The sequence below is a fragment of the Harpia harpyja genome, chromosome 7, assembly GCF_026419915.1.
Source record: "Harpia harpyja isolate bHarHar1 chromosome 7, bHarHar1 primary haplotype, whole genome shotgun sequence".
In the NCBI taxonomy this organism is placed as follows: domain Eukaryota; kingdom Metazoa; phylum Chordata; class Aves; order Accipitriformes; family Accipitridae; genus Harpia; species Harpia harpyja.
Genome location: NC_068946.1, coordinates 6,973,819 through 6,985,923, shown reverse-complemented (window position 1 = coordinate 6,985,923; position 12,105 = coordinate 6,973,819). Strand labels below are relative to the sequence as shown.

Below are 12,105 nucleotides of genomic sequence, written 5' to 3'. Positions count from 1 at the left end.
TGAAGTAGAAGGAAGTATTTTGTTTAAAAACAATAAAAGTCCAGATAGAAAAAAAAAAATAGCCCACCCAATGTTGTTTCTGGACTTACAGTTTGTATTATGTTTCTGCAGTTATGTGATCATATACAATAGTCTTGGATAGTCCAGTTGTCTGATAAATTAATTACTGTGCACAGCACAGATTTGACTAGGTAGAATTAGCAAGATTGTGGTCTCTGTCTGCCAGTGCTGCATTGTTCCTTTCACCATGAGGTGTTCATTTAGGTTTATCAGTGAGTATGTGTTTAGCAAATGTAAGTTGCTCTTGTAACAGAAGTATTTGAAGTGCTAGGTTTTATTTTTTTTTTTTTTTGAAAGCATCACAAAATTGCCACAGCATTACAGTGATAATATATAATATAATATAACATAACATAACATAATATTCTTTTCTACCTTCTTACATCTGTGACCTTCAGAACTTTTTCAACAAACACAGCATAACAGGTAGTTTTGAGCATAAGGCAATCTTGAAAGAAAAACAAAAAGTACAGAAAGGAAAAGAAGTCTCACCTCTGTACTTCCCTAATATGTACACACTCATTAAAGTTCAGGGATTCCAGTTTAAGAATCAAGTTCCAAAATGAAACATCATTTCCCAGATTCCAAACAAAATCAAACCCATACTAGTTCCAGTTTAGAACTTCTGCTTCAGACAGAAGCCTTTCTTTTGATCACACTTTTTCACGAAAAGTGTAGTCTTTGTGCAAGCTAACCCTAGAAATTAAAATGCATAGCTGCAATTTCACTATATGACATAAAACTTCACAGAACCTGAGTCACTGGGCTCTCCGTCTGATACCCTAAACGTCTCCTGTCTCTTACAAGGGCCAAAGTAGACCCCAGTTGTCTTCAGCACTTCTGGGCAGTCGAAGGATCTTCAGGAAGAGATGTTCTTGCAGCTTGCCTTGAATGTGTGCCAGCCATGCAAGGATGCTAGAATTGCTAGAGTTGAAGTAAAACAGTATATGCTAGGTGCCTCACTTCTGCATCTCAGTTTTATTGGTGTGTTTTTATAATAATGTTTTCTAGAATGGTGGTGCTTTAAATAATCTTAACATTTGTTTGAGAGTCACTGCAGAAGCAGAAATTAGGAAGTATAAAATGCAGTCAAAATCCAAAACATAAATCAAAAGTGTTTACATTCTTTGCCAAGTATAAATTCGCCAAGGATAATGTAAGACTTGCATCTTTGTTCTGAAAAATACTTTTATAAACTGTTTATATAATTCACAGTACTATCCATTATCTTTTTTCCAGATGAAAAGGAAAAAATCCCATAGCCAAAAAAGGCTAAAATTCCATGGAAACCACTCTCAGAATGATACCAGGTTACTTGAACACCATTGTCCTCTAATCGCTTCTTGTATAACAGTCCATCATCCCTAAGCACATCAAACTCACAGGTCACAATGTAGGATTCAGGGAGCTGGCAAATAATGGAGTCTTCAGCTAAAAGTGGGGAAAATGTTATTGCTAAAAGTTCTTTGACTGCTTCATGGACTTCAGGTTTATATGAAGTAGATTTCTGTGGTACGTAGCCTCTAATCTTAAATTTGTCAGGAATAATGTCAGCACTTACCCATTTTTTATACTTCCGTTTCATACTCTCGGGAACATGGCAATTTTGTAGGACATCTTCCAAAACTGATGGTTCTTTATTAAGATAACGAAAACAGAAGTAGATAACTAGCTTCCGAAACAATATGGGGACTGAAGCATTCTGCTGATAGGAAGGCAAATGAAAATCTAGCCCCTGTAGTCCTGGATAAAGTAAGACCTGGGCACGTACTTTTGGGAGATCTCTTTTATTCAGCAGTATTTGGCAAATAACCGTAGCAAAATTAGCTCCACAGCTGTCACCGCTAATGATGATGAGAGCAGGATCCACATGATACTCTTCTAAATTCCTCATAAAGTATAAGGTGGCATTGAGACAATCGAAATATTGCCCTGGGTATGGGTGTTCAGGAGACAAACGATAACTGAAATGTCAAAGATATTGTGGTTATTGTCAAAGTAATCGTAAAAATTTAATTTGCATTGTTCATGATTGAGTGGTATGGTAGTTATGTAGGCCTCTTTTTCTGAATTTTAAAGATTATATTTGGGTTTAACTAGCGTAGATTGGAAAGACAAATTAATGGTGTTGCAGCTAATTTAGAATACCTTGCCTATAAGCATATTTCTAAATTAAATGAAAGGCTAAAGCGAAAAATAGGGAGCACAATCTAAAATAGTAAATATTTTCAGCATATTTTTCAGAAATGTTTCAACTGTGAACTGTATTACCATAAATACTTCTATGTAAAAGTAGCACTTACCCAACAGACACAACCACTGAGTTGCATTTTTTGGCAATATAGCGGCATATTCTTTCAAAGGCTCCTAAAGAGAAAGTTTATTAAAAATGATGTTTTCAAAATCGAATATCCTTTTGAAATGAAAGTATAGATCCTTGAACATATGCTCTGTGGAAGGCACTGCAACATGATACCGATAAGTAACTTCTGCTATGCAATGCGGTCTTTACATGGTAACATATTTTCTGGTTATTGGTCAGTGGCTGTTAGGGCATAATATAAGCATGTAAGAATGGTAATACTAGGAAAAAATAGAATTCTGTCTAGGCAGGTATCACATCTCAGCTGGTGGTCAACAAAAGATGTTGAAGGAGAAGCATAAGCTGAGGACAAGCATATAGTTAATAAGAAGCATACAAGAAGTTGAGGCTCAAGGCACTCCTTTGAGATAGAAACTGTGTCTTTATATTTAATGCCCTTGATTAATGTTTCTTCCCTGAATTATTTGAACCACTTCTTGAACCCATGATTTTAACATTAACAACTTTGTGCAGTGAAGAATTCCATAGTTTGCTTACAAAGGTGTAAAGAACCATTTCTATTTGCTCGTTTTGTACCTGGCATTCACGACTTCCATTTGGTGACATTAACTCTTGTACTGTAAGAAATGGTGGATAATCATTCCCTGTTTAACTTCTCTTGCTGCTCATGATTTTGTAGACATTTAGTGTATCTGTCTTTATCTGTCTTTTCCAGCCTGAAGAGTCATAGTCTATTCACTTATTCTCTGTACAGAAGCACTTTTCTTGCCTATGCAGCCTCTTTCTGAGTCTTTCTGGTACTGCCATATCCTTTTAGAGGTATGGTAACCAGAACTATAAGCAGTATACTATATTTAGATGCACCATGGATTTATTACAGTGGCATAAAGATGTTTCCTATTTTATCCTTTCCGAATAATAATTCCTAGCATTTTATTTGCTTTTTGACTGCTACCGTGCGCTAAGTCAACATTTTCAGGCAATTTTCTACCATAATCCCAAGATCTTCCTGCAAGGGAGTAGTCTGCTTAGAGTCCGCTCTTTTATTTATAAAAGTTAGGAGCTCTGTTCATCTGTTTGAATTCTCTCCACACCATTTCACCTGTCATTTTATTGTCTAATCCTTTGCTATCATAAAGACATTCTGCACTTTTTGAGCCATCCTTTTGCTACCTCGAAGGACTTAGTATCATATCAGCTTTCACCATCTTTTCTCTTTTTGTATATATTGATCAGCAGTGCGCCCAGCACAGATCTCTTTATGGGAATCTCACAGGAACCTCCCACAACCCATCTTTTTTCTGTCTTTTAATCAGTTTTTATCCAAATGAAAGACCTTCCTTCTTGTGTCATGGGTGTGTAGCCTCTTTATGAAGACTCTCTTGGAAATCAAAGTAGGTTTTATCAACTCAGTCTCTTTTATTCATGTATTTGCTGACTCATTTAAAAAGCTTACATTGATTTGTGAAGCATGACTTCCATTTATATGGATTTTAAGGAGTAAGTCATATTTATCTGTCCACTGATTCTGTTCTTCAGTGTAGCTTCTGCTAATTTGCTAGTTGCAGACTTTGGGCTTACTAGTCCTTACAAGTCCTTTTAAGAACTTCTAATTATGTTACTTGATTTCCTGTTACCGAGTACCAATTGGAATGCAAATGAAAGCTCACTTACTACAGTCAATGTCTAAGTATGGGTATTATATTAAGCCATGACATGTGATAAAGCTCCTTCAGTGTCCCAATTGTACAATAGCAATTGTGAACAACTACAAATATGCAACTTTGTGGTGTGGATTTTTTCTTCCAGTGAAAGGAATTCACCTTTTGCTTCGATCATAGAGGCTTATCTCTTGAGTCCTCCTCACTGCCACCCAAACTAGCTCTAGAACTAGAAGCATCACAGCTAGTGTCAGCCTAACACTCCACCCAGACTAATGTGCTCTGCAGTAAAAGAAGGGCAGATTATTTCTGCCACAGTGCAGAATGGAACCTAAGTTACTAGAAGTTGCATTATTGTTTCTGTGTGAAGCTAAACGAAGCTAGGTAGACTCTCAAACTCATGTGCAAGATCACTGAAGTCTGCCTAACATAGTGCTAGTGGAGACTTACTTTTTGAAACAGTAAAGGATTCAAAACCCACAAACTTCCCTGTCTGACCCCTGGAATGAAATCTAGATTTCCAGGTTAGGTGCCTTGGTTTCCTGACAAAGCACCCATAGACTTGGTTGCTCAGAAAGAGATCCAGAACAGTTAGGAGGCTGAGCCAGCAGCCACCCAGACAATCGAAGGATTGTCTCCCTTTCTGAAAAAGAAATAAAGTATTCTGTGCAGTGTTACTGCAAGAATCAAACTCCCCCAAATTGGGTCTATTTTTAATGTTCTTTTTTTTTTTTTTCCTCCATTTTGATTCCTTGTTTGCATGAATGGGAATATATTTATGGAATTTTTTTAATGTATTCTTTAAATTCTTTCTTGGACCGTGTTCCATCTTTTAGACTTCCTTTGATGCATGGACTGCAAGTTGAGAATGCTTTTGTAGTGTTTCTACACAAAAGTTGAGTGCTGAGTACAGTGTATCTTAAATTCTGTACTTCGAGGCCCTATCCAAGCTTACAGGAAACATTTTAGTCCAGTTGAGATCCAAACCTAAAAATTTCTCCTTGAGAAGTAACCAGAGCATTGTTCCAAAGAGTGAAGCCAGAGTGTATTCTTTTTAGCAACAGCTTTGCCATTTTGATGATACTGTAATTATTCCAGAAAGTAGATCTAGGCTGAATTCCATATCAGCCTAAAAGGATTTTAAGGTACATTTCCAGAAAAGATGGAGTAATGAGGAGAAGGAGGGAAGAGACGTGGATTCCAGCCCTTGCTCCAGGCCTGTTGCTATATCTTATTGTCACCTAGCTATTAGTTAAGGTACAGGAACATCATGTGAGCTAACTTCCCTCACAGTGACCTAAGCATATGTGTTTTGTTTTAATGGTCTCTCTTTCTCTGCCCCAGCAAACTGAATCTTTCTCAGAACAGCTTCAAAAGGAGGAGGAGCAGAGTCCCTCTGCTGTTAGCTGACAGCTGATTGAGGGGTTTCTGGATCACAGTTCTGGATTTAGAAGCCTCAGATCTGCTAAGAGCTGCTTTCATCAACTTTGCCTGTAGCCCAGAGGAAGTAGAAATATGATTACCCTTAACTGTGCACTAGACTATTAATTCCACAAGGTGCTTTGCAGTTAGTATTGCGATTGCAAAGACTATTGTCATTAGGAAGGACAGGTGAGATATTGACTGACACATGTCTGAAGGTAAAAATATAAAGGTTTGGATTTGGTTTTAAAAATAAAACTTGCTGATTTCTTACTAATGCTCCCAAATGTGCCAGCGCCTCCATGAAAATATAGTATTCCTCTTCTTTTGCCAGTAGGTGGCTGTTTAGGCTGATAAATCCTCAAGGGTACCTCATCTACTTTGAGATCTTTGATAAGAAGTTTTGAATCTCTCCGTGGTGGTATTCCATCTAGCACAACTCGCAATAAGCTTAAATCACTGCAGATCCCTAGCTTCTCCAAAATCTTTCCCTGTTGAAAAGAAAGAATTCGGAAGAAGAGGAGTAATGTAGGCTTGCTTCTGAATAGATAGCATTATTATATGTACATGCAGTTCAATAGATACAGTATACATACAGTTATTTTTTTTAATTTTTATGTGAAACAGTTTTCCAATGTAAAGTGGCTGCAGTTTGACAGATGGACTGAAAAATCTAAATAAGCTTTTCAGATTAGTCATATCAGTTTTATGAGTTAATTTAACATGCTTTAGTTCATATAACAATGCTTACAGGCTTCAGGGGGGTGAATTGCTGCTGCTTCTTTCCTTTTTTTTCTTAAGCCGTTATCTTCCAGCTCACAAATATCCTACCAAAATAAAAGTGAAATCCCCAGTTTTAAGAAAGTTAACTTACCGAGATCATGGCTGTAATCAACAATGAATGGAAAAAACGAAGCTTTAGAGGTTGGTCAATTCCAGGTGGCAATTCTGAATTTAAAAAATCATAAAATAACGCCCCCAAAAACAGTGCTGGTATTATAACAGGCAAAATGAAAACCATGCCTATTATTGCTAAAGTTATATAAACAGATGCCATTTCACTTCAATAGAAGTGAATGCTAAAAAAACCTATGCTGTCTTAAGCCTTGTTTTTAAGCGTTTCTGAGGTGTCTTCACAGGAGACTAAGGACTCAGTTCATAAGCAGAAATAAAAAGTTTATTAATGTTGCAATACCCTAATTTTCTCCACCCTTCTTTTGCTAATGATACTATTGGCAACACTTCCTTATACTAAAAAAAAGGGGAGGGGGAAGTTTTTACCCTTTACAAAAGGTGGAATTCAAAGTATATGAAATTGATTTATATCATGAGTTCTTCACTAACAATGAGAAATGATTATTCAGAGGGGCCCTTATTTGAAGATTGTCTGTGTTTGGTTTGTTGTGGATTCGTTATGGATGGACAATCCTGTTGTAGCATTTAATTTTAGTGATGTGAGGCTACTTGTAGTTGTCATCAAGGTATATACTCTGAGGAGAAAAATACTCAAATCCTCATTTTTTTTTATAAACTTTGTTTCATAGTGGAACGCACAGACACATTCATGCTTTAATTTTGGTTTAAATAAGAGTACGTTTGCTCAGTGTATAACCTGGCGATATGCTCGAGCAGAGAGATTTACCCTGTTTATGTGATGTATGTCTACGTTACGTTAGCTGCGCAAGATGTTTTATGCATAGATACTGTTCTTCACACTGGAGTAGGAGTACAAGTAAAATCAGTACTAGACAGTGCAAGTCTTAACGTACATTAAGGTCTGTACAGATACGTGGTGATGTGTTTGTAGATTTAAGCCACTATTGTTTCTGGTAAAAGATTTTCACTAATTAAACTCTCAGAATTTTATATTCATTGTAATTCTTGTTTGTAGTTCAATGTAGAGGCATTATGAATACATGTATATTAGTGAGAGATGATTAAAGTTGGTGGCAGTTGTTTGGTGAAGTAATTTTTCTGTTTTGTATTCTTCTTACCGGAATTTCATTTTCCACACAATTTTAAAGTTACAGTTCCCAAACTTTTTTCCTGTCCTGGCTTTTAAAGTGAAATTCCAGCCTGAAAACTGAATTGGTCCTTAGCTTCATTAGCACAGTTTAAAGCAAAGCAATCATGACAGCTGATTTGCACAATTTTAGCTTGTGGAGATAAGAATATGTGGGATAAAGCAACATACGTTTGTGAAATAGGCAAATAATCAGCTGTTCATAGTAAGGGCTTTTTCTTTGCTGATGTTGGCTGATTTGGGGGTGCCTTTCCTTTACATGGAGCACAAATTTAGCGATATAGTTAATTACAAATGTCAGACTGTAGAGTGTTGAAGCCAAACCCGGTTACCCATGGTCAATGCTTATCCTCTCCTAAGCTTATCAACATTTATCCATAGGGCTTTTTCTGCAACACAGCAGGGTCATCCTATTGATGTTTTTGGTTATTAGTTCTGTAAATAGTTTCTATATAGTGTGATATTATAGCACAGCCTGTGGGGGGTTTTTTGAGTATTTGTTTTGCCATATATTCCCAGCAAAGCAGCAGAACACAGTTCTTACTAAGAGCTTATTTCTGATGTCTGTGCCATCAATCAAAATATCCTGAAATAAATTACCACATGGAGATCAGCTTTGAATATTGTATTTCAGCATTCTTGACGATTTCTTAGGTTTGAATCCTCAGAGGAGGAAAATTCTGTGCTTTCAGAAGAACCTGTAATCAAGAATAGTAAACTCATAAAGGCACTTATTAATGGAGTGGCAGTAAACGAAACTTCTAAGAGCAACCAGTAACAACTTAATGAAATCCCTGATATTTGGAATAGATCAGTTCAGATTATGAAAGCTTCATATCGAAGAGGACATGTACGTCTTCTGTAGCTGTATAAGCTGTTGCTGACACTGTATTGGCAGGAGTCTTTTCTTCATAGTATTTGGTGAGTCAATAATTAAACACCTTTAATAAAAACCAAAACACCTCACAGATGCCATCTCTGTTTTGAAACTTTGATGGATCTGATAAGAGTGGAAGGAATATTTCTTTACTGTCTTTTATTTTAAAATAAATTTTAAAAGGGACAGTTTGGGGGTTTTGTTTGTTTGCTTTTTGCTATTATGCCCTGGCAGTTGTCTTCAGTAGAATCTGTTGTTACAGTCGTGACAGTCTGAATAAAAATATTTCAGTTATGCATTATAGCCCTTCTGTTATTAAAGAAATGTTGGTTAAGTAATGTTTCAGAATAATATCTTAATATTTTACTCTTAATCTCTTAATATCTTAATATTTTACTCTTAGAGCATAGTCTGAGTATGGTCAGAGCATATTCTAACTGTATGCTGTGGCAGCACCTCAGTCCTTCCTCCCTGTCCTGTTACCACAGTTTCCATGTTTTTCCAGAATCAAGCAAATCCCATGGTCTTAGAGCTACTTTGTCCTTCTGGGGATGCTCATATTCACAAGTATTTCATGATATTTGGTGCTTTATATTCCAAAATGCTCATGTGACTCAATCCTGCTGCTGCATGTCCCTTTTCTCCTGATGCTTGTTCAGAGATGCTTCAAATATTTCCAATCTGGTCAGCCATTTCTGTACCTGTAGATGTACAGGTAGAAATATCTGTGATCGCTGTCAGTCTCTCACGCTTCTAATAGTCAGTGGGTTTTTTGGTGGTTTTTTTCTGTAATTGTTTTTGAGGTGTTAAATGATCAAAAAAATGTTTTATTCCCTTTCAATCCACTCCATGAAGTGAGCACCTAACGTCTTTGCAAATAAAAAGGCTTCTTCTCTTTCAGGCAGTAGATAGATATCCATCTAGGATAAAAAGCTACTAGTAGTAGCTACTTAAACTGTAGGTGTTTGCTGATGTGTTTTGCTACATCCGTTCCTTTATTCTTTCAGCAAGCTCATTGCAAAACCCCACCTTCCACAAAGTCTTTACCTATCTGTAGATGAGAACGGCTTTGCATTAGCTGAGGAAGATTCAAGAGATTCCACTAAACTGGAGAAAATTAACACAGCTTGGAGTTTGGTATTGTAATGTGCGTTATGGATATGCATACAGTTCTTTATTCTTATAAAAGTCAGCTACTCATTGCTCACAAGATCGATACTTTATTCATTGAATTTAGTGTTGCTGGAGACTGACATATTTAATATATCAGTTGGTGATTACAGAATTGGCAATAATTCAGTAAATTCTTCCCATTTTCTCATCAGTGAGCCTCTTTTTATGCAAGAAGTTAGTCACCTCTAAAAGTCATTCTTTTCTTAATTTTTCAGCGTATTTCTAATGGTCATAGTAATGGTGGGAAGGCGAAGTATTATAACAATACCTATTCAAAGAAATACGCTCTTTGCTGTTTTTCCCCCAGCTTAACCTATTGGGTTTTGTAAGGCTTATGTAGATGTGGAATCACAGACCTCTTTGTAGGTTGAGAATGCATAAAACTCATCAACTTCACATCAGTTGTTCATCAGCATGAGAGGCAGGCAGCTTTCAAACCAAACACTAATAAAGGCAGAAGTGTCAGGGTAGTTGGTGCTAATGTTATGCTAATGTCAGGTGTTACTGTTTTTCTTGTAATGTCTTCCTCTAAAATATTGCAAAACATTTAACTTCTGATTGTAGGCTGTGTTAGGAAACACAGCCTACAGGTAGCCTGTAGTTAGTTGACTATTGTGGAGCTACTATGTGTAATACAGGAAATACTACAAGGATTAACTAAAGCATGGTAAAGTAGCCAGCTATAATGACTGAGGTATCGATTCCATCAAGTATAGCCAGGCTTAATAACTAACTGGAGGGCACAAAGCTAAGAAAACAGGAAAAAATAGTGTATTCCAAAGAAGAATTAAAAGCAGAAATAATAGCTTCTGATACGTTCCTTTTTTTTTTTTAATGTACATTTCAAAATGAAACACTGGTAAACACTTGCCTGGCGTGCTTTTTTTTTTTTTTCCCCCTCCAGGTAATTTAGTAGGACACTTAGGCTCTGTAGTGCAATTGAACTAACTTCAGTTTTGCCAAGTAGAGTATGTAAGAAACTTACTGTCCTCCAGTTCACATTTCTTTTCTTATATTTATGTAAACAAATGACTGAAAGCATCTCAGACCTCTTCATACCTGTAAGCCTTAGTCTTCCAATCTGCGAGATGGATTTAGTATGCCCTTTACAGTGACAATAAGAAGCTTTAAGAAATTACAGCTTAGTACACGCTCTATGATACTGTTTTTTAAAGGTGCTATGTATTTGCTTGATCTATCTCCTTCTTCATTTAGCCTGCCTCCTACCTACCTTTCGGTGTCCTCCCTTTTTGTTATCTCCATCTCCCCACCCAAATTAGTAGCTACTCCCTATGCGTTTTGCTCTTACTCATGACTGAAAGCCATCTTTCATTTAGTCTGCCGTAAATCTTTATTTTAACCTTTCTTCCTCTAAGTTATTCTTTGAAGTCGAAACCTTCCAAAAGACTCCTGGGTTAAACACCTGCTAACAAGTTCTGCAGTAAAAAGCTGTACTGTATATAAAAAAAAATATCAAATAAAAATGATGAGAAATATTATATATTAGCATTCAGTGATGGAAATTCAGATCTTGTGCTGTACAATTCAGAGCAGATATATTTTTGAAATGGTGACTCGACAGAAGGTTTTTGTTATGTAGCATTTTGAAACATGGACGAGTTCTTGAATATATGTGTCTCGGTTCTGTTCCTCAGAATGAATGAACTCTGCTCCACACAAATGGAGTCCAAATAAACTGCTCTGGAACATCCACCTGGGATTTCATGACAGGTCACCACACCAAAATGTATTCTTATTAAGTCGTAAGTAGCCTGAACATAAATATAAAAACTGAACTGGCCTTAATTTGCTGTAGCCAGATTTGTCTGAGACTCATTACTCTAAATATTTAGGTTAGCAGTTTCTTCACTATCACGAGAGAGTCAACAAACACAATGAATCATTGAGGTAATGGGTAATCAGAGAAAGACGATTGACAGGAATAAAAGCAGCCATAGTTTGCAGGATTATGCCTATTTATTTCAGCAGCAGTACAGAGAATGTGCGTCATAGAGAGAGAATAATGTTAAATGCTTTTAAATAAATAATATTATTTATAAATAATAGAGTTAATAAATGTGGAATGTTTTCTAATTGCCTGCTTATTTTTCAAATTACTTGCTGTTGTATATTGACTTTTAACTACAGTGGTACAAAGAGGTAATGTAAAGATGGCAAAGCAGAAGATAATTGAAGTTGTAGACTTCTGTAATAAACCACTGTAACTTGATTAGTTTAGAACAGGTAATCTAACTTTAAAATTGTTATGACTTAAAATGTGCTCTGTTATTAAACATACAGCCTTAGTATATGAAGGCATAACAACAGGTTCAGTAAAAATATTTAAGTCTAGGACACAGACTGACCTTTTGTAATGTCTTTCGGGTAGTCATATTCTGTGCCCAGAGCACAATGAAGTTTGCCAGGTTATTCTGCTGGCATTGAAAAATCAGTTGTGTACTGACATCTGGTGGTCGGAATGATGCACAACAATTTGCTTTCCCTTTCTTAATTTAACATCTTCCTGTAACACAAAGCTGTTCAAATAGTGTCAAGACATCCCAGC

General features: G+C 36.4%; 1 protein-coding gene across 2 annotated transcripts; it reads right to left on the bottom strand.

Annotated features, from left to right (window-relative positions):
• Window positions 1-350: 350 nt before the first annotated feature.
• LOC128143796 (arylacetamide deacetylase-like 4) lies at window positions 351-6,613 on the bottom strand. 2 transcript variants are annotated; one of them, XM_052791497.1, is made up of 4 exons: window positions 6,341-6,613; window positions 5,741-5,957; window positions 2,364-2,427; window positions 351-2,024 (listed from the first exon to the last, which is right to left on the bottom strand). In XM_052791497.1, exons 1-4 carry the CDS (start codon window positions 6,521-6,523, stop codon window positions 1,250-1,252), a joined length of 1,239 nt encoding a protein of 412 aa, XP_052647457.1. In that variant the 5' UTR covers window positions 6,524-6,613; the 3' UTR covers window positions 351-1,249. The 2 variants fall into 2 exon arrangements, 1 of the variants encoding a protein (XP_052647457.1); XR_008235876.1 differs by lacking the exon at window positions 5,741-5,957 and having other exon boundaries at window positions 1,978-2,024; window positions 6,218-6,439.
• Between the last annotated feature and the right edge of the window lie 5,492 nt (window positions 6,614-12,105).